Genomic DNA, 24,089 nt, shown 5'->3' with positions numbered 1-24,089 from the left:
TACATCGCCAACCACGTCGCCTACCACGTCAGCAACAACTAGTGGTCAGTAAAAGCTTCCAACACTTCTGTAAAGTCAACACCTGTTTAAAGGTTTAACGTGTGGCAAGACCAGAACATTGTCCTTCATGTCAATAAGCACCTCTGCAACTATATTTCAGCAACAACCTCTCCTACTACACCAGCCACTACATCAGTAACCACATCGCCTACCACGTCGGCAACCACATCACCTACCACGTCGGCAACCACATCGGCAACAACGTCTCCCACAACCTCGCCCACCACTTCACCTACCACATCAGCCACAACTTCGCCAACAACCTCGGTGACTACTTCAGCGACCACGTCTGCAACTACATCGGCAACCACGTCGCCTACCACGTCAGCAACAATTAGTGGTCAGTAAAAGCTTGAAAACACTTCTGTAAAGTCAACACCTGTTTAAAGGTTAACGTATGGCAAGACCAGAACATTGTCCTTCATGTCAATAAGCACCTTTGCAACTATATTTCAGCAACAACCTCTCCTACTACATCAGCCACTACATCAGTAACCACATCGCCTACCACGTCGGCAACCACATCGGCAACAACGTCTCCCACAACCTCGCCCACCACTTCACCTACCACATCAGCCACAACTTCGCCAACAACCTCGGTGACTTCTTCAGCGACCACGTCTGAAACTACATCGCCAACCACGTCGCCTACCACGTCAGCAACAACTAGTGGTCAGTAAAAGCTTCCAACACTTCTGTAAAGTCAACTCCTGTTTAAAGGTTTAACGTGTGGCAAGACCAGAACATTGTCCTTCATGTCAATAAGCACCTTTGCAACTATATTTCAGCAACAACCTCTCCTACTACATCAGCCACTACATCAGTAACCACATCGCCTACCACGTCGGCAACCACATCGGCAACAACGTCTCCAACAACCTCGCCCACCACTTCACCTACCACATCAGCCGCAACTTCGCCAACAACCTCGGTGACTACTTCAGCGACCACGTCTTCAACTACATCGCCAACCACGTCGCCTACCACGTCAGCAACAACTAGTGGTCAGTAAAAGCTTCCAACACTTCTGTAAAGTCAACACCTGTTTAAAGGTTTAACGTGTGGCAAGACCAGAACATTGTCCTTCATGTCAATAAGCACCTCTGCAACTATATTTCAGCAACAACCTCTCCTACTACACCAGCCACTACATCAGTAACCACATCGCCTACCACGTCGGCAACCACATCACCTACCACGTCGGCAACCACATCGGCAACAACGTCTCCCACAACCTCGCCCACCACTTCACCTACCACATCAGCCACAACTTCGCCAACAACCTCGGTGACTACTTCAGCGACCACGTCTGCAACTACATCGGCAACCACGTCGCCTACCACGTCAGCAACAACTAGTGGTCAGTAAAAGCTTGAAAACACTTCTGTAAAGTCAACACCTGTTTAAAGGTTAACGTATGGCAAGACCAGAACATTGTCCTTCATGTCAATAAGCACCTTTGCAACTATATTTCAGCAACAACCTCTCCTACTACATCAGACACTACATCAGTAACCACATCGCCTACCACGTCGGCAACCACATCGGCAACAACGTCTCCCACAACCTCGCCCACCACTTCACCTTCCACATCAGCCACAACTTCGCCAACAACCTCGGTGACTACTTCAGCGACCACGTCTGCAACTACATCGCCAACCACGTCACCTACCACGTCAGCAACAACTAGTGGTCAGTAAAAGCTTGAAAACACTTCTGTAAAGTCATCACCTGTTTAAAGGTTAACGTATGGCAAGACCAGAACATTGTCCTTCATCTCAATAAGCGCCTCTGCAACTATATTTCAGCAACAACCTCTCCTACTACATCAGCCACTACATCAGTAACCACATCGCCTACCACGTCGGCAACCACATCGGCAACAACGTCTCCCACAACCTCGCCCACCACTTCACCTACCACATCAGCCACAACTTCGCCAACAACCTCGGTGACTACTTCAGCGACCACGTCTGCAACTACATCGGCAACCACGTCGCCTACCACGTCAGCAACAACTAGTGGTCAGTAAAAGCTTGAAAACACTTCTGTAAAGTCAACTCCTGTTTAAAGGTTTAACGTGTGGCAAGACCAGAACATTGTCCTTCATGTCAATAAGCGCCTCTGCAACTATATTTCAGCAACAACCTCTCCTACTACATCAGCCACTACATCAGTAACCACATCGCCTACCACGTCGGCAACCACATCGGCAACAACGTCTCCCACAACCTCGCCCACCACTTCACCTACCACATCAGCCACAACTTCGCCAACAACCTCGGTGACTACTTCAGCGACCACGTCTGCAACTACATCGCCAACCACGTCGCCTACCACGTCAGCAACAACTAGTGGTCAGTAAAACCTTGAAAACACTTCTGTAAAGTCAACACCTGTTTAAAGGTTTAACGTTTGGCAAGACCAGAACATTGTCCTTCATCTCAATAAGCGCCTCTGCGACTATATTTCAGCAACAACCTCTCCTACTACATCAGCCACTACATCAGTAACCACATCGCCTACCACGTCGGCAACCACATCGGCAACAACGTCTCCCACAACCTCGCCCACCACTTCACCTACCACATCAGCCACAACTTCGCCAACAACCTCGGTGACTACTTCAGCGACCACGTCTGCAACTACATCGCCAACCACGTCGCCTACCACGTCAGCAACAACTAGTGGTCAGTAAAAGCTTCCAACACTTCTCTAAAGTCAACTCCTGTTTAAAGGTTTAACGTGTGGCAAGACCAGAACATTGTCCTTCATGTCAATAAGCACCTTTGCAACTATATTTCAGCAACAACCTCTCCTACTACACCAGCCACTACATCAGTAACCACATCGCCTACCACGTCGGCAACCACATCGGCAACCACATCGGCAACCACATCGGCAACAACGTCTCCCACAACCTCGCCCACCACTTCACCTACCACATCAGCCACAACTTCGCCAACAACCTCGGTGACTACTTCAGCGACCACGTCTGCAACTACATCGCCAACCACGTCGCCTACCACGTCAGCAACAACTAGTGGTCAGTAAAAGCTTGAAAACACTTCTGTAAAGTCAACTCCTGTTTAAAGGTTTAACGTGTGGCAAGACCAGAACATTGTCCTTCATGTCAATAAGCACCTCTGCAACTATATTTCAGCAACAACCTCTCCTACTACATCAGCCACTACATCAGTAACCACATCGCCTACCACGTCGGCAACCACATCGGCAACAACGTCTCCCACAACCTCGCCCACCACTTCACCTACCACATCAGCCACAACTTCGCCAACAACCTCGGTGACTACTTCAGCGACCACGTCTTCAACTACATCGCCAACCACGTCGCCTACCACGTCAGCAACAACTAGTGGTCAGTAAAAGCTTGAAAACACTTCTGTAAAGTCAACACCTGTTTAAAGGTTTAACGTGTGGCAAGACCAGAACATTGTCCTTCATCTCAATAAGCGCCTCTGCGACTATATTTCAGCAACAACCTCTCCTACTACATCAGCCACTACATCAGTAACCACATCGCCTACCACGTCGGCAACCACATCGGCAACAACGTCTCCCACAACCTCGCCCACCACTTCACCTACCACATCAGCCACAACTTCGCCAACAACCTCGGTGACTACTTCAGCGACCTCGTCTTCAACTACATCGCCAACCACGTCGCCTACCACGTCAGCAACAACTAGTGGTCAGTAAAAGCTTCCAACCCTTCTCTAAAGTCAACTCCTGTTTAAAGGTTTAACGTGTGGCAAGACCAGAACATTGTCCTTCATGTCAATAAGCACCTTTGCAACTATATTTCAGCAACAACCTCTCCTACTACACCAGCCACTACATCAGTAACCACATCGCCTACTACGTCGGCAACCACATCGGCAACCACATCGGCAACCACATCGGCAACAACGTCTCCCACAACCTCGCCCACCACTTCACCTACCACATCAGCCACAACTTCGCCAACAACCTCGGTGACTACTTCAGCGACCACGTCTGCAACTACATCGCCAACCACGTCGCCTACCACGTCAGCAACAACTAGTGGTCAGTAAAAGCTTGAAAACACTTCTGTAAAGTCAACTCCTGTTTAAAGGTTTAACGTGTGGCAAGACCAGAACATTGTCCTTCATGTCAATAAGCGCCTCTGCAACTATATTTCAGCAACAACCTCTCCTACTACATCAGCCACTACATCAGTAACCACATCGCCTACCACGTCGGCAACCACATCGGCAACAACGTCTCCCACAACCTCGCCCACCACTTCACCTACCACATCAGCCACAACTTCGCCAACAACCTCGGTGACTACTTCAGCGACCACGTCTGCAACTACATCGCCAACCACGTCGCCTACCACGTCAGCAACAACTAGTGGTCAGTAAAAGCTTGAAAACACTTCTGTAAAGTCAACACCTGTTTAAAGGTTGAATGTGTGGCAAGACCAGAACATTGTCCTTCATGTCAATAAGCACCTCTGCAACTATATTTCAGCAACAACCTCTCCTACTACATCAGCCACTACATCAGTAACCACATCGCCTACCACGTCGGCAACCACATCGGCAACAACGTCTCCCACAACCTCGCCCACCACTTTACCTACCACATCAGCCACAACTTCGCCAACAACCTCTCCTACTACATCAGCCACTACATCAGTAACCACATCGCCTACCACGTCGGCAACCACATCGGCAACAACGTCTCCAACAACCTCGCCCACCACTTCACCTACCACATCAGCCACAACTTCGCCAACAACCTCGGTGACTACTTCAGCGACCACGTCTTCAACTACATCGCCAACCACGTCGCCTACCACGTCAGCAACAACTAGTGGTCAGTAAAAGCTTGAAAACACTTCTGTAAAGTCAACACCTGTTTAAAGGTTTAACGTGTGGCAAGACCAGAACATTGTCCTTCATGTCAATAAGCACCTCTGCAACTATATTTCAGCAACAACCTCTCCTACTACACCAGCCACTACATCAGTAACCACATCGCCTACCACGTCGGCAACCACATCGGCAACCACATCGGCAACCACATCGGCAACCACATCGGGAACCACATCGGCAACAACGTCTCCCACAACCTCGCCCACCACTTCACCTACCACATCAGCCACAACTTCGCCAACAACCTCGGTGACTACTTCAGCGACCACGTCTGCAACTACATCGGCAACCACGTCGCCTACCACGTCAGCAACAACTAGTGGTCAGTAAAAGCTTGAAAACACTTCTGTAAAGTCAACTCCTGTTTAAAGGTTTAACGTGTGGCAAGACCAGAACATTGTCCTTCATGTCAATAAGCACCTCTGCAACTATATTTCAGCAACAACCTCTCCTACTACATCAGCCACTACATCAGTAACCACATCGCCTACCACGTCGGCAACCACATCGGCAACAACGTCTCCCACAACCTCGCCCACCACTTCACCTACCACATCAGCCACAACTTCGCCAACAACCTCGGTGACTACTTCAGCGACCACGTCTGCAACTACATCGCCAACCACGTCGCCTACCACGTCAGCAACAACTAGTGGTCAGTAAAAGCTTCCAACACTTCTCTTAAGTCAACTTCTGTTTAAAGGTTTAACGTGTGGCAAGACCAGAACATTGTCCTTCATGTCAATAAGCACCTTTGCAACTATATTTCAGCAACAACCTCTCCTACTACACCAGCCACTACATCAGTAACCACATCGCCTACCACGTCGGCAACCACATCGGCAACCACATCGGCAACAACGTCTCCCACAACCTCGCCCACCACTTCACCTACCACATCAGCCACAACTTCGCCAACAACCTCGGTGACTACTTCAGCGACCACGTCTGCAACTACATCGCCAACCACGTCGCCTACCACGTCAGCAACAACTAGTGGTCAGTAAAAGCTTCCAACACTTCTCTAAAGTCAACTCCTGTTTAAAGGTTTAACGTGTGGCAAGACCAGAACATTGTCCTTCATGTCAATAAGCACCTTTGCAACTATATTTCAGCAACAACCTCTCCTACTACACCAGCCACTACATCAGTAACCACATCGCCTACCACGTCGGCAACCACATCGGCAACCACATCGGCAACAACGTCTCCCACAACCTCGCCCACTACTTCACCTACCACATCAGCCACAACTTCGCCAACAACCTCGGTGACTACTTCAGCGACCACGTCTGCAACTACATCGCCAACCACGTCGCCTACCACGTCAGCAACAACTAGTGGTCAGTAAAAGCTTGAAAACACTTCTGTAAAGTCAACTCCTGTTTAAAGGTTTAACGTGTGGCAAGACCAGAACATTGTCCTTCATGTCAATAAGCACCTCTGCAACTATATTTCAGCAACAACCTCTCCTACTACATCAGCCACTACATCAGTAACCACATCGCCTACCACGTCGGCAACCACATCGGCAACAACGTCTCCCACAACCTCGCCCACCACTTCACCTACCACATCAGCCACAACTTCGCCAACAACCTCGGTGACTACTTCAGCGACCACGTCTGCAACTACATCGCCAACCACGTCGCCTACCACGTCAGCAACAACTAGTGGTCAGTAAAAGCTTGAAAACACTTCTGTAAAGTCAACTCCTGTTTAAAGGCTTAACGTGTGGCAAGACCAGAACATTGTCCTTCATGTCAATAAGCACCTCTGCAACTATATTTCAGCAACAACCTCTCCTACTACATCAGCCACTACATCAGTAACCACATCGCCTACCACGTCGGCAACCACATCGGCAACAACGTCTCCCACAACCTCGCCCACCACTTCACCTACCACATCAGCCACAACTTCGCCAACAACCTCGGTGACTACTTCAGCGACCACGTCTGCAACTACATCGCCAACCACGTCGCCTACCACGTCAGCAACAACTAGTGGTCAGTAAAAGCTTGAAAACACTTCTGTAAAGTCAACTCCTGTTTAAAGGTTTAACGTGTGGCAAGACCAGAACATTGTCCTTCATGTCAATAAGCACCTCTGCAACTATATTTCAGCAACAACCTCTCCTACTACATCAGCCACTACATCAGTAACCACATCGCCTACCACGTCGGCAACCACATCGGCAACAACGTCTCCCACAACCTCGCCCACCACTTCACCTACCACATCAGCCACAACTTCGCCAACAACCTCGGTGACTACTTCAGCGACCACGTCTGCAACTACATCGCCAACCACGTCACCTACCACGTCAGCAACAACTAGTGGTCAGTAAAAGCTTGAAAACACTTCTGTAAAGTCAACACCTGTTTAAAGGTTTAACGTGTGGCAAGACCAGAACATTGTCCTTCATCTCAATAAGCGCCTCTGCAACTATATTTCAGCAACAACCTCTCCTACTACATCAGCCACTACATCAGTAACCACATCGCCTACCACGTCGGCAACCACATCGGCAACAACGTCTCCCACAACCTCGCCCACCACTTCACCTACCACATCAGCCACAACTTCGCCAACAACCTCGGTGACTACTTCAGCGACCACGTCTTCAACTACATCGCCAACCACGTCGCCTACCACGTCAGCAACACCTAGTGGTCAGTAAAAGCTTCAAAACACTTCTGTAAAGTCAACTCCTGTTTAAAGGTTTAACGTGTGGCAAGACCAGAACATTGTCCTTCATGTCAATAAGCGCCTCTGCAACTATATTTCAGCAACAACCTCTCCTACTACATCAGCCACTACATCAGTAACCACATCGCCTACCACGTCGGCAACCACATCGGCAACAACGTCTCCCACAACCTCGCCCACCACTTCACCTACCACATCAGCCACAACTTCGCCAACAACCTCGGTGACTACTTCAGCGACCACGTCTGCAACTACATCGCCAACCACGTCGCCTACCACGTCAGCAACAACTAGTGGTCAGTAAAAGCTTGAAAACACTTCTGTAAAGTCAACTCCTGTTTAAAGGTTTAACGTGTGGCAAGACCAGAACATTGTCCTTCATGTCAATAAGCACCTCTGCAACTATATTTCAGCAACAACCTCTCCTACTACATCAGCCACTACATCAGTAACCACATCGCCTACCACGTCGGCAACCACATCGGCAACAACGTCTCCCACAACCTCGCCCACCACTTCACCTACCACATCAGCCACAACTTCGCCAACAACCTCGGTGACTACTTCAGCGACCACGTCTGCAACTACATCGCCAACCACGTCGCCTACCACGTCAGCAACAACTAGTGGTCAGTAAAAGCTTGAAAACACTTCTGTAAAGTCAACTCCTGTTTAAAGGTTGAACGTGTGGCAAGACCAGAATATTGTCCTTCATCTCAATAAGCACCTCTGCAACTATATTTCAGCAACAACCTCTCCTACTACATCAGCCACTCCATCAGTAACCACATCGCCTACCACGTCGGCAACCACATCGGCAACAACGTCTCCCACAACCTCGCCCACCACTTCACCTACCACATCAGCCACAACTTCGCCAACAACCTCGGTGACTACTTCAGCGACCACGTCTTCAACTACATCGCCAACCACGTCGCCTACCACGTCAGCAACAACTAGTGGTCAGTAAAACCTTGAAAACACTTCTGTAAAGTCAACACCTGTTTAAAGGTTTAACGTGTGGCAAGACCAGAACATTGTCCTTCATCTCAATAAGCACCTCTGCAACTATATTTCAGCAACAACCTCTCCTACTACATCAGCCACTACATCAGTAACCACATCGCCTACCACGTCGGCAACCACATCGGCAACAACGTCTCCCACAACCTCGCCCACCACTTCACCTACCACATCAGCCACAACTTCGCCAACAACCTCGGTGACTACTTCAGCGACCACGTCTGCAACTACATCGCCAACCACGTCGCCTACCACGTCAGCAACAACTAGTGGTCAGTAAAAGCTTGAAAACGCTTCTGTAAAGTCAACACCTGTTTAAAGGTTTAACGTGTGGCAAGACCAGAACATTGTCCTTCATGTCAATAAGCGCCTCTGCAAATATATTTCAGCAACAACCTCTCCTACTACATCAGCCACTACATCAGTAACCACATCGCCTACCACGTCGGCAACCACATCGGCAACAACGTCTCCCACAACCTCGCCCACCACTTCACCTACCACATCAGCCACAACTTCGCCAACAACCTCGGTGACTACTTCAGCGACCACGTCTTCAACTACATCGCCAACCACGTCGCCTACCACGTCAGCAACAACTAGTGGTCAGTAAAAGCTTCCAACACTTCTGTAAAGTCGACACCTGTTTAAAGGTTTAACGTGTGGCAACACCAGAACATTGTCCTTCATGTCAATAAGCACCTCTGCAACTATATTTCAGCAACAACCTCTCCTACTACATCAGCCACTACATCAGTAACCACATCGCCTACCACGTCGGCAACCACATCGGCAACAACGTCTCCCACAACCTCGCCCACCACTTCACCTACCACATCAGCCACAACTTCGCCAACAACCTCGGTGACTACTTCAGCGACCACGTCTGCAACTACATCGCCAACCACGTCGCCTACCACGTCAGCAACAACTAGTGGTCAGTAAAAGCTTGAAAACACTTCTGTAAAGTCAACTCCTGTTTAAAGGTTGAACGTGTGGCAAGACCAGAACATTGTCCTTCATGTCAATAAGCACCTCTGCAACTATATTTCAGCAACAACCTCTCCTACTACATCAGCCACTACATCAGTAACCACATCGCCTACCACGTCGGCAACCACATCGGCAACAACGTCTCCCACAACCTCGCCCACCACTTCACCTACCACATCAGCCACAACTTCGCCAACAACCTCGGTGACTACTTCAGCGACCACGTCTTCAACTACATCGCCAACCACGTCGCCTACCACGTCAGCAACAACTAGTGGTCAGTAAAACCTTGAAAACACTTCTGTAAAGTCAACACCTGTTTAAAGGTTTAACGTGTGGCAAGACCAGAACATTGTCCTTCATCTCAATAAGCGCCTCTGCAACTATATTTCAGCAACAACCTCTCCTACTACATCAGCCACTACATCAGTAACCACATCGCCTACCACGTCGGCAACCACATCGGCAACAACGTCTCCCACAACCTCGCCCACCACTTCACCTACCACATCAGCCACAACTTCGCCAACAACCTCGGTGACTACTTCAGCGACCACGTCTGCAACTACATCGCCAACCACGTCGCCTACCACGTCAGCAACAACTAGTGGTCAGTAAAAGCTTCCAACACTTCTGTAAAGTCGACACCTGTTTAAAGGTTTAACGTGTGGCAAGACCAGAACATTGTCCTTCATGTCAATAAGCGCCTCTGCAACTATATTTCAGCAACAACCTCTCCTACTACACCAGCCACTACATCAGTAACCACATCGCCTACCACGTCGGCAACCACATCGGCAACCACATCGGCAACCACATCGGCAACAACGTCTCCCACAACCTCGCCCACCACTTCACCTACCACATCAGCCACAACTTCGCCAACAACGTCGGTGACTTCTTCAGCGACCACGTCTGAAACTACATCGCCAACCACGTCGCCTACCACGTCAGCAACAACTAGTGGTCAGTAAAAGTTTTCAAAATTTGTTTACTGTCAATATTTGTGTAAAGTTTATTATCACATGTACATGTGAGAATGATGAGGTCGGATTGGTCCACGTGATGTTGGTAAAATGACTGTGTATTCCGCCTTGGTGTGGAGTAAATCTCTTATACTCAGCCACGAGCAAGTCCGGCTACACGTGGGTTTCTGACAGGCAGAACAAATCCCTTAAAACCCGCTTCATAGCGAAAAGCCTCTACGAGGTGTTGAATGTTGTAACCTTGAGGAAACAATTTTTTCAGCAAGAGTCGTATGACGCTCTTGAAATCTTCGTTGAAAGAGCATGCTCGATTCTACCTAAAATTTGGGAAATGGGAAATGTAGACACCATAAGCTGGAGCTGCTGAAATATTGCTCGACATAAAGGGAAAGCTGACTGTTGTAAAGTCATCCCACTGTTCTTGTGGAGAGCATTGTGTCTCTCTGAATCTTCATGCACAGATCTAAATAAGAATCAGATGGGCAGGTCTCAATGGTCTTCTTTATGTCTCGTTCAGATGGGTAAGTCAGTGGAAGGGAAGTGGCTACTTAAATTATTGAACCTTGTTCCTTGAATTAGCACAATTTATCAACATAATTTCGACACTTCATTTCAGCAACTTCAGCCACAACCACAACATCTGCAACGACCTTACCTATGGTTTCCTTCACCTGTGTCGCGGAATGTCCAGCTGAGGGGACTGTCAACGTTGTGATCTGCGCGACTCTTTGTGTTACTGTATGTTCCAATGGGGTGATCACAAACCGGTTGTGCTTTACGGGCCGCTGACAGCTTTCACTCTACATTATCTACGCATTAATGCGATCTTTCTTTATAACACACACTATACAACAGAGTGTCGAATAAACGTTTATAGGTGTTTCCAAATATTTTGCACTTGCATTGCTGGATTTGTCAGTCACATTTGCCATATTCACTATGGAATAATTTCCACATAGTTTCTGTTGTTTTATAACTGCCTTCTCATACAGTTAAGCATCAATCAAACGTCGCATTTTGAGTTGTGAAAAAGTATGTCCCAGTTTCAAATTATTCAAAATAGTGATTGAAATAAACAACAGTGCTGGACCTTTCACAGTAAAGCTGGGGTTGGATCAGCCTAAGAAAATACAGTAAGCTTGCTTCGAAGGAGGAAAGATTAGGTTTTAATTTTTTTCTCTCCTAGTTTAGACTAAATACGTCTTATAACATGTGGCAATTTATACGTGTAAGGAGTGGAGTGTCACCTCCAGCTACCAAATACATTCAAATACACACATACGGGGGCTGGTCAAAAAGTTCTAATCCTAACAAAACAATCCAACAATTGTGAAAGTGTTTTTAATTTTATTTTTCAACATAATCTCCCTGCTTTTTAATACTCTTCTTATATCGATAGTGAAGCTTTTCAATTCCAGTCAGGAAGACATTTTCGGAAGCCACCCTGAAATGCCCATTCACGGCAGCTTTGAAGTCAACCTTGTCGTCATAGCGCTTTCCTCGAAGGTGTTCTTTCAGTTTGGGAAACAGATTGAAATCACTTGGTGCCAGGTCTGGGGAGTATGCAGGGTGAGGAAGCTCTTCAAACCTTCATTGTCGCACAGCAGCCTTTGCAAGTTGAGAGGTGTGAGAAGAAGCATTGTCATGAAGTTGTAGAACTCCAGCAGTCAGCATTCCTCGCCATTTTGTTTTGATAGAATCTCGCAGGCGATGGAGCAAATCAGCATGCTAGGCACCGGTAATCAACAAGGGTCACACCATCGCATCCCAGATTACAGTGGCCATAACTTTCTTCACTGATCTTGAAGACTAACTATTCCATGGTTTGACATTTTGACATGGGATCATAGTGGTAGACCAATGTTTTATCACCCTTTACTCTTTTTGAATTTGACGAAATCCTCCTCAATTGACTCTAAATTATCTCTAGCAGTGTAAGTTCTTTTTTCCTTAAGATCAGAATTTAGACACTTTAGCACCCAACGAGCAGATGTCGTATTCATCTGTAAATGCATATGAATAATAGTTTCAACGGATCCATGGCTTATACCTGTGTCTTCCTCAAGTTCAGCAATACGTCTATCTGACAGTATAAGCTTTTTTATCTCCTTGATTGAATCTTCATTGATGGAAGTTGAGGGACGTCCAGAGCTTGGGTCATCATCAAGGCGCGTTCTCCCAGCCTTACATATTGCTGCCCAACGTTCAACAGTGGAATAGCTAGGGCACTAGACACATGCGGTCATGAATTACCCGGGGAGTACTTTTCTCTAAAGTCAAAAACTTGATGACTGCTCAGTTCTCGTTCTTTTCCATTTCTGTGTCCATTTGGACCCCTATCACGTTCAACTGGCTGTCACTAATATACAATCGGCTTCAGCAGACCAAATACTCTTGCAGTGTACTGAATTGACTAGTTTATTTTGTTATTGCCCATAGCTGAAAGTTAGTCAGGCTTAGGAGTTTTTACCAGCCTCTCGTATATTCGCATGACGGCCATGCGAAATTGTAAACCCTCAACGGCAGCTGATACTTTGTCAGCTTTTGATCCATGTGTACAAACATTTAAAATAAACTGTCTTTAATGTTTGGTTGCTTGTTTATTCTATTTGTGTACCAGTTTGTTTCGTTATTACTTGAAGTCAAGTTTTTGTGGTTTCCTACTATGGTATTTTGAACATGCTAAATTTAGCAAAGTCAGTAAGGTTTAAATGAACATAGGATTTACATAGGATTGCATGAGAACTCCGCGTGATGAACAGGCTAAAACATGCTCCAGTATATACGCATTCAATAGGAGAGGTCTAAATGCTCGCGCACATATGATGATTTTGAATTGTATCATGTTCGGAAAATACGATTTGCCAGCTGGATCATAGTTTGAACGACAATAATCGAGCGTCTATCTGAGTTATATGTGTCGAGTGTGTTGCACTCAGGATTATTCCAGTTGTATGACAGCGGCCTGAACATTATCAACCCTGGACCAGACAATTCAGTGATTGATACTATGAGCAACGTTCTGCGCCGTCGGGGTATGCTTGCACGCCATCAATTAAGTCGCCAAGTCTGATCATGGGATTCATTGAGTCGCCTCTTACGAAAATCAAGGTCGCAAGGGACCTATTCTCTCTCGGATTTTCGTCACGATATGGCTGAAATATTGCCGATGTGACGTTAAATTTCACTCACTCACTATTTCGGATTAGACACGTGTTCCAAATATTGTTACATTGTTGACTGCTTTTCATTGTATACCCATCGCATTGAATGGACATCATTAGACACTAGCTGTTAACATAACAAAGATCATCAAAGAATGTACAAATACCAATTTATATGAGCTAGGAAGAAATTAAATTATTAAACCGAAACTATTTTTACTTTTCAATGAAACTGTACAAATTGCAGCTTACCATATATTAACGTCACTGACCATATCAACTTCAGCCACTTTAGCTTATTCTGCTGACCAATTCTTTTGTCAACATTTCTTTAGCTCTCCCGAGGATCCGATTCACAGTGACATACATCAGACACAATTCTAATTTGAAAACTGAAACATATACTTGAAAAACACCAGTGGCAAGTTTCACTTTTTAACTTTGAAAACAGTTCGACTGCAGTTTTGTTTGGAACCTATTTATTTTCGCCTTAAAATACAAATATAGTACAACTGATTCATACCCCGTCACTAATATCCCAGCTTTATGACGGCGGCTTGTAGTAATCCGGTACGAAAATGAGTGAGTGAGTATGGTTTGTACGCCGCTTTTAGCAATATTCCAGCAATTTTACGGCGGGGGACACCAGAAATGGGCTTCACTCATTGTACCCACGTCGGGAATCGAACCTGGGTCCTTGGCGTGACGAGCGAACGCTTTAACCACTACCCGACCGTCCCGGTAAGTAAATGAGAAACACCATAGTGACATATTACAAGGAACGGTCTACTTTTACGATCAACCAGACATGAAGGATTTCCGCTTTATTGTATGTAACGGTGATTTTGTACGTGCCCTTCCCCAAAAAGCGGGAGTAAAATTCCTCATAACAATACATTGGACTGGTCGATATTTCAGTTTGAATACCAATAGGTCTTCAGCAACCTATGCTTGTCGTATGGTGAGGGATCCGTGAAGATCCGGGTTAGAATAGGTCTTCAGCAACCCATGCTTGTCGTACGGTGAGGGATCCGTGAAGATCCGGGTTAGAATAGGTCTTCAGCAACCCATGCTTGTCGTATGGTGATAGATCCGTGAAGATCCGGGTTAGAATAGGTCTTCAGCAACCCATGCTTGTCGTACGGTGAGGGATCCGAGAAGATACGGGTTAGAATAGGTCTTCAGCAACCTATGCTTGTCGTATGGTGAGGGATCCGTGAAGATCCGGGTTAGAATATGTCTTCAGCAACCCATGCTTGTCGTATGGTGAGGGATCCGTGAAGATCCGGGTTAGAATAGGTCTTCAGCAACCCATGCTTGTCGTATGGTGAGGGATCCGAGAAGATCCGGGTTAGAATAGGTCTTCAGCAACCCATGCTTGTCGTATGGTGAGGGATCCGCGAAGATCCGGGTTAGAATAGGTCTTCAGCAACCCATGCTTGTCGTACGGTGAGGGATCCGCGAAGATCCGGGTTAGAATAGGTCTTCAGCAACCCATGCTTGTCGTATGGTGATGGATCCGTGAAGATCCGGGTTAGAATAGGTCTTCAGCAACCCATGCTTGTCGTACGGTGAGGGATCCGAGAAGATCCGGGTTAGAATAGGTCTTCAGCAACCTATGCTTGTCGTATGGTGAGGGATCCGTGAAGATCCGGGTTAGAATATGTCTTCAGCAACCCATGCTTGTCGTATGGTGAGGGATCCGCGAAGATCCGGGTTAGAATAGGTCTTCAGCAACCCATGCTTGTCGTACGGTGAGGGATCCGAGAAGATCCGGGTTAAAATAGGTCTTCAGCAACCCATGCTTGTCGTATGGTGAGGGATCCGCGAAGATCCGGGTTAGAATAGGTCTTCAGCAACCTATGCTTGTCGTACGGTGAGGGATCCGCGAAGATCCGGGTTAGAATAGGTCTTCAGCAACCCATGCTTGTCGTATGGTGAGGGATCCGCGAAGATCCGGGTTAGAATAGGTCTTCAGCAACCCATGCTTGTCGTACGGTGATGGATCCGTGAAGATCCGGGTTAGAATAGGTCTTCAGCAACCCATGCTTGTCGTATGGTGAGGGATCCGAGAAGATCCGGGTTAGAATAGGTCTTCAGCAACCTATGCTTGTCGTACGGTGAGGGATCCGCGAAGATCCGGGTTAGAATAGGTCTTCAGCAACCCATGCTTGTCGTACGGTGAGGGATCCGTGAAGATCCGGGTTAAAATATGTCTTCAGCAACCCATGCTTGTCGTACGGTGAGGGATCCGCGAAGATCCGGGTTAGAATAGGTCTTCAGCAACCCATGCTTGTCGTACGGTGAGGGATCCGTGAAGATCCGGGTTAGAATAGGTCTTCAGCAACCCATGCTTGTCGTACGGTGAGGGATCCGTGAAGATCCGGGTTAAAATATGTCTTCAGCAACCCATGCTTGTCGTACGGTGAGGGATCCGTGAAGATCCGGGTTAGAATAGGTCTTCAGCAACCCATGCTTGTCGTACGGTGAGGGATCCGTGAAGATCCGGGTTAGAATAGGTCTTCAGCAACCCATTCATGTCGTAAAAGGCGACTAACGGGATCGTGTGGTCACGCTCAGTGACTTGGTTGCTTGTGTGTCATCGTATCCCGGAAGTGTGGGACATTGGTCGTAAAATGAATCACAGGCGTCGACTATTTACAGGTCGCCTTCATGGAAATACACAAACTAATCCGTCTCTTCGATACTCATTGGGCACATCCCACCTCATGAAACACCACACCACACCTCTTAGTCTCCTAGTTACCAGGTATTGGTTTTGTCAACGGATTTGTTATGATACAATATTGATCAGACGAATGAACAAATATGATGTTGTTATTTTAAATTACATAACATCTACACCACTTTATATGAAACAGGGGCGGTCGGGTAAGCTAGTGGTTAAGGCGTTCGCTCGTCACACCGAAGACCCAGGTTCGATTCCCGACATGGGTAGAATGTGTGAAGCCCATCTGTGGTGTCCCCGCCGTGATATTGCTGGAATATTAATAACGGCGTAAAACCACACTCACTCACTCAGTTATATGAAACACGGGTATTTGTTCCGTTGCTATACACCACTTTGAAAGGGATTATAACATATGGAACTTTTCTCCCATTCCCTCACAGTCTTATACCCATCTCAACTAGAAATAAAGGAGACAAGCCTCATCTGTTTCATATTTAGATCTATGGAAAAGGAAAATATGGTTTGTAGAGTATGCAGTTGACTCATATACTCGTGCACTCGTGTATATGGCGACTCGTGCCCCTCTCATGAACTTCCTTCTATCTTGCTACCAACGCGAAGTCAAAATAATAGTTGAATTGTAACATCTTTAAATACATGTTTGTCATTAAATATGGACGCTAAGAAATATTGGTTGTTAAAAGAAACATTCACATCTTGTCTTCATTTTCAAACTCGAGTGCCATGCTTGCTACTCATGTTTAAAGTTGTAAAGGTGAACAAGTAATCATCTGAACACACAATGCTATTTAGAAAGTCCGACACCTGGTAGACCAGATCACGTACTTTGTGTATCCCTCTGACATGTGTAAACTGGCACGGCTCCCATGGCCCAAAGCTATGAACACCGAATGCCATTTAGAAAGTGGTCAAATATAACAAATGCACAGATTCTCGTACTTCTTTTGGTTGAGTCCCGTCCGGGATTCGAACCCACACTGCCAGAGTGAGGCACCTAATTGCCAGCACACAAAGTCAGCGATCTAACCCACTCAGCCAGCGAGGCTTCCACAAAATTGAAAGTCCGACAACTGGTAGACCAGATCACGTACTTTGTGTATCCCTCTGACGTGTGTAAATTGGCACGGCTCCTATGGCCCAAAGCTATGAACACCGAATGTCATTTAGAAAGTGGTCAAATATAACAAATGTTATATTTGGGATTTGGGGGTGAGTCCCGTCCGGGATTCGAACCCACACTGCCAGAGTGACAGGAGAATTGCTGTGCGGCGATAGGAAACAAACAAACAAACAAAAACTTACTTTCTTTTGGAAATGGTGTGGGCGGCGGATGTTATCATTGGTCGTATGTGATACATTCATATACTCTTCACCACTATTTTGCCTTTACTGATTATTCTCTAGCGTTGACGTTTAAAGTAGTTATTGATTTCCAACGTGTGTTGTTCAGGCAGATTACAAGAGGATTATAATCAATGCTCACACCGAAATCAGCTCACTTCACTCAGGCGGACCCAACCAGACAAGACATTCGTACAGATTTACGTATGTGTCACGTTTCCTCTATGTGTTATAAAATGTTTTGTTATTGCTATATATCATCATATTTGAATATACACCGGCTACCTATTCAGAAAATTTAACCCAATTTGGTAAGAAGTAAAAAATCAGTGAATATAAGTGTATTACTGTGTGCGTCCTACATCGATGACGTTAAGGTATTGAGAGGAGGATGCATTTGGAATTTGAGCCCATTTCAAGACCCATGTCTTTTTATCATTTTGAGAACATGCATTCATGAATATCTTGGTAATGTGCTGGCGACATAATTCGATGTTACGTTTTCGCTGAATTTGTACAATTGTGCCAGTGATATTTTAATACTGCAGTGGGATACTTTGCATTTATGTTGAATTGTTGAAGAGTATACATTTTTACAACATAGGTTCTTGGTTCTCAACGGATCCGACAATTTCTCGTTGTATATACTGCAAGAACTTAAATGGGACTGTGTGGAATGGCAACACATCGTTCAGACTATTCCGAGCAGTTTTGGCAGTTATGGGAAGTTATAATGAATGATCACTAGTTTCACCCCGACTGCCAGTATGCAAATGCAGTTTCACATTAAACCGACCGATCTTTAGATTATTTAATTTAATCCCTGGATTTTATAGGGCAGTAATTATTCCATATGCCGTATGCCTACTTTTCCGTATGAAGGATTTAGGGTCATGTGAAATCAGACATTAGACAAATATTACTTGAATCCAAGTTCTGTCAGCATTCTCGATGGTGTTACTGAAGTCATGCCTATATTTGTTTCAGGATTACGTCTCCACGGTGTGAACGAGATCTAATAAAGGACCCTATCTGTGACAACCCCTGATCATCATATCAGTAAACAACATGGGATGTTCTGAAATGACCGTGTCCTCGTTATCTACTGGTCAGATGCCCCCGTCCCTACCCCCAGCGACCCCTGCCTTGTTCAGGGCAGACTGTGTCGCTATGTGCTTCTTCAGTGCATACTGTACCACAATGTTCTACAACAAGGAAACCAAGTCTTGTCATCTGATGGAAGGCTTCAAGCAGACACAGCTGGTTGCCACCTCCGAGTCTATTGAACACCTGGTTTTGAGCAAAGGTAAGATTTGTGATCTTTCACCAAGAAAGTTTTTTTTCAAGGAAATGAAACTCGTGTATGGGGATCTTTCTAGCTAAAATATGTCCATGAAGACCTATGATATGCAATAGACATCTGGTGTGAAATGTTAATGTTTGGCACAAGGGTATCATACACAAAATTAACTCTTGTGGCATCAGTGGGAAATTATTAAAACGGTTCAAGAGTTGTTCAGAAAACAGTTCCGAAGGTAACTAATCACAGTTAGAGTTCTAATGAACGGAGAGTGATGGGTGGAGTACCACAAGGTTCAGTATTGAGGCCTCTATTGTTGCTTATTTATATACTGTAAATGATATTACGGCAGGTATTGGCAGTAATATCAGACTTTTTGCAGATGACACGTCAATAGACAGAATTGTTTAAGACCCGACTATTGCAGGAAACTACCTATATACTGACTTAAGTAGAATTTCTACTTTGGCGGACATCTGACAAGTTAAACGCAAGCCAAACAAGACCGAATCTATTCAGTTCACGCGTATAGTAACTCCTTATCCTAAACCAGAGCTAAACAGGAGTCACAATATCATCAACGAAGTTTCAATCCCACAAGCATATAGGAATTATTCTCCAACACTGTCTCCAGGATATCAGTGAAATAGTTAATTAAGTTAGTCTTATGAGAAACTGTCTCCGAAGTTTTCAAATATAGTTTGAATTGGACAACATTATTTAGAATTTATGTACTCACCTTTCATGCTGCCAAATTCTGACTTCTTCTCTCATATCTGGGATATCTGTTCAAAGGAGCACTCGCTGATGCTTGAAAAACTAAACTTAGATGCGCTTAGGACAATATGTGGGGCGGTTCGTGGTACTAGTCACTGCAAAATACATGCTGAAACAAAGCACATGCCTCTCATTGAAAGAAGCCATTAAACCAAATTAACTACCTTTTACAAAATGTTCAATAACCCTGCATCTAACTGATTTCGTCAAACCTTAAGTGTCAGAAACCAATGACTACAAACTTACGAATATTTCTAAATTACAGACTCTAAATAACAGAACACCAAGCAATGCAAAATCGTTTCTTACTCATACAGTCAAAATCTGGAAAACCTTGCTTATTGCATATACCGAAGCTAGTACAATGAATGGTTGTAAAAGAAGGATAAAAGGTGATGAAAAGCATTGCAACAAAATTGACTTAAGTTATGGCTCTAGGCGCAACCAAATTGTGCACTGTCGCCTTGGCTGTAGTAACCTCTATGCTGACAACTTTAGAATGATTCTGGCTACCACCATGAAGATGCGTTTCACTCTTTCTTATTCTGTAGCAACTACTCTAGCATAAGAAGAAACATGTATGTTTTCTCTAAAGGTTATGATCTTATATCTGTTTTACGGAAGCGAAGTAGGCTCACGGTGATTGTTTTTGGGTCTAAGTATCTCCTACGGAGGACTTATTATCTACACCTGTCTCTTATGTCACGTCACTTCAGTGTTCTACACCTGTCTCTTATGTCACGTCACTTCAGTGTTTTACACCTGTCTCTTATGCCACGTCACCTCAGTGTTCTACACCTGTCTCTTATGTCACGTCATGTCAGTGTTCTACACCTGTCTCTTATGTGACGTCATGTCAGTGTTCTACACCTGTCTCTTATGTGACGTCATGTCAGTGTTCTACACCTGTCTCTTATGTGACGTCATGTCAGTGTTCTACACTTGTCTCTTATGTCACGTCATGTCAGTGTTCTACACCTGTCTCTTATGTGACGTCACGTCAGTGTTCTACACCTGTCTCTTATGTCACGTCATGTCAGTGTTCTACATCTGTCTCTTATGTCACGTCACGTCAGTGTTCTACACCTGTCTCTTATGTCACGTCACGTCAGTGTTCTACACCTGTCTCTTATGTGACGTCACGTCATGTCAGTGATCTACACCTGTCTCTTATGTGACGTCATGTCAGTGATCTACACCTGTCTCTTATGTGACGTCATGTCAGTGTTCTACACCTGTCTCTTATGTCACGTCACGTCAGTGTTCTACACCTGTCTCTTATGTCACGTCACGTCAGTGTTCTACACCTGTCTCTTATGTGACGTCACGTCATGTCAGTGTTCTACACCTGTCTCTTATGTGACGTCATGTCAGTGTTCTACACCTGTCTCTTATGTGACGTCATGTCAGTGTTCTACACCTGTCTCTTATGTCACGTCACGTCAGTGTTCTACACCTGTCTCTTATGCCACATCACATCAGTGTTCTACACCTGTCTCTTATGTCACGTCACGTCAGTGATCTACACCTGTCTCTTATGTCACGTCATGTCAGTGATCTACACCTGTCTCTTATATGTCACGTCATGTCAGTGTTCTACACCTGTCTCTTATGTCACGTCACGTCAGTGATCTACACCTGTCTCTTATGTCACGTCATGTCAGTGTTCTACACCTGTCTCTTATGTCACGTCATGTCAGTGTTCTACACCTGTCTCTTATGTGACGTCACGTCAGTGTTCTACACCTGTCTCTTATGTCACGTCATGTCAGTGTTCTACATCTGTCTCTTATGTCACGTCATGTCAGTGTTCTACACCTGTCTCAAATACCACGTCACGTAAGTGTTGTACAACTGTCTCTTATGTCACGTCATGTCAGTGTTCTACATCTGTCTCTTATGTCACGTCAAGTAAGTGTTCTACATCTGTCTCAAATACCACGTCACGTAAGTGTTGTACAACTGTCTCCTATGTTACGTCATGTCAGTGTTCTACACCTGTCTCTTATGTCACGTCACGTTAGTGTTCTACACCTGTCTCTTATGTCACGTCACCTCAGTGTTCTACACCTGCCTCTTATGTTACGTCACGTCAAGTAAGTGTTCTACATCTGTCTCAAATACCACGTCAAGTAAGTGTTCTACACCTGTCTCCTATGTTACGTCAAGTCAGTGTTCTACACCTGTCTCTTATGTCACGTTACGTTAGTGTTGTACATCCCTTTCTTATGTCACGTCACGTTAGAGTTCTATTTATTCCAGGGGTGGTCGGGTAGTGGCCTAGTGGTTAAAGCCTTCCTTCGTCATGCCGAAAAACCGGGTTCGATTCCCGACATGAGTATACAGTGTGTAGCCCATTTGTGGTGTCCCCAGCAGTGATATTGCTGGAATATTGCTAAAAGCGGTCTTAAACTATACTCACTCACTCACTCATTTATCCCAGCTCCTTGCCCAGTCAAGTCAGGGTATCTGTACAGCCGGAGACTGAACATGTGTTACAAGAAGAACACCGAATTTACAAAATGGACCGACGCCACACCAGCATGCTCAGCAGTGGGCAGCTACCTCGTCATCATCAACAGCGCTGAACGGAACCAATTCATGTACGACATTGCTGCAGATATAGGTAGGTCATACGGAACACTCACAAAATTATTTGACTATATGCATTACAGATTGGATCTTTGTTAGATCAAGTATATGAGTGAGTGAGTGAATTCTTTACATATTGGAGCGAAAAGCATTTCCATCTACACTTGTATATCACAGCAACCAGGCAAATGAATGGCTGAACGCAAGAGCATAGACTGATATTAGGATAGAATAAAACAGAGTTCCTCATCAATGAAATGAAATGAAAACAGGAGACCTGACCTTGCAGTATTCCTGTCGACTTTCTGCAACTGACAGTTGTAAGTGCTTTGTCAAAAACTAACATCAAGAAATGTTCATCAAACTAATTTCTATCACAGGGCCGTTTTGGACAAGCGGGAATATACTGGGATCATCATGGAGATGGGGAGACAACTCTTCAATTGTTGAGCCCACATTCTGGAGCCCCGGGGAACCAGATTTTCTTGAAGCCGCCAAATGTCTGACCTTCTTTGAACCAAGCCTTCCCAACAGCTGGCACACCGGTACATGCAGCCAACCTCTACCCTTCGTCTGTGAACTAGCGATGTAGACAGTTGCTGACACACATTTAAGTGATCTACTATTTAACATTCTTGTGGAATGTTTGTATTATCCCCCTGACTGGCATAATCCTAACTAAACGCTAAACAAAACTGAAGGAATGCTGTTGCGTCCTTCGGTGATGCTGGGATTCACTGATCGTCTGTTCGAATCCCAAATTCGTCCTGACAATAATTGTCCTGATTTTGATCCTTACTGAGACAGAATCACACCCGTGGTTGGTTCAGAAAAAAGTCCCCAAACTTCACTTAATGATCCCATATTCTGGAAGAACCGGACGTTGATAGTGCAGCCCAACAATGTCTGGCCTTCTGGTGCCCGAGCCTCTCTAACAGCTGGCATTCTAGTAACTGTTACAGACATATGATGGGCTATGTCTATGAAAAGGCTGTAAAGAAACTTTTGTGCTTCAGTAGCATACGTGTGAGGCGTCATATTTAGTTGTACAGTAAACTACGGTTATAACGAACTAAAAGAGACCACTTTGTTTAGTTCGTTATAACCGCAGTTCGTTACAGGTACATATTCAGTCCATATACAGCAAATGGACGGGACCCCCAAACAGTTCGTTATATCCGTCTGTTCGGTATAAGCGTGTTCGTTATAAACGTAGTTTACTGTACTTTCAATTTATTTGTAATTTGCGAAAGCCATTATCTGTTGAAGAAAAGCTCATGAGAGTTTAAAACCCCTCCTCTATTATCAGTCAATCAATACTCAACAACAAAAGTTCCTGTGATACCAATATTTTAATGTATTTTTCAAACAAGTAAAGTTTGGTTTTCAATATTGTAGTACATGTAGGACAATTCCTACAGAAAAGCATGCATTCCATGCCAAAGTCGACTTTTTATGCAAGCCCCATGCTTTTCACTACCCAAGAATGGGTATAAAAACATG

The 24,089-nt window shown here is 45.3% G+C and overlaps 1 protein-coding gene across 1 annotated transcript; it reads left to right on the top strand.

Annotated features, from left to right (window-relative positions):
- The first annotated feature begins 18,985 nt into the window (after nucleotides 1–18,985).
- Nucleotides 18,986–23,178, top strand: LOC139459051 (C-type lectin domain family 4 member E-like). Its single transcript, XM_071240493.1, has 3 exons — nucleotides 18,986–19,223; nucleotides 22,438–22,620; nucleotides 22,967–23,178. Exons 1-3 carry the CDS (start codon nucleotides 18,986–18,988, stop codon nucleotides 23,176–23,178), a joined length of 633 nt encoding a protein of 210 aa, XP_071096594.1.
- The last annotated feature ends 911 nt before the right edge of the window (nucleotides 23,179–24,089 follow it).

This window comes from Haliotis cracherodii, unplaced genomic scaffold (genome assembly GCF_022045235.1).
Source record: "Haliotis cracherodii isolate W230 unplaced genomic scaffold, xgHalCrac1.p SCAF_13, whole genome shotgun sequence".
In the NCBI taxonomy this organism is placed as follows: domain Eukaryota; kingdom Metazoa; phylum Mollusca; class Gastropoda; order Lepetellida; family Haliotidae; genus Haliotis; species Haliotis cracherodii.
This window is presented reverse-complemented; position numbering and strand designations above follow the sequence as displayed.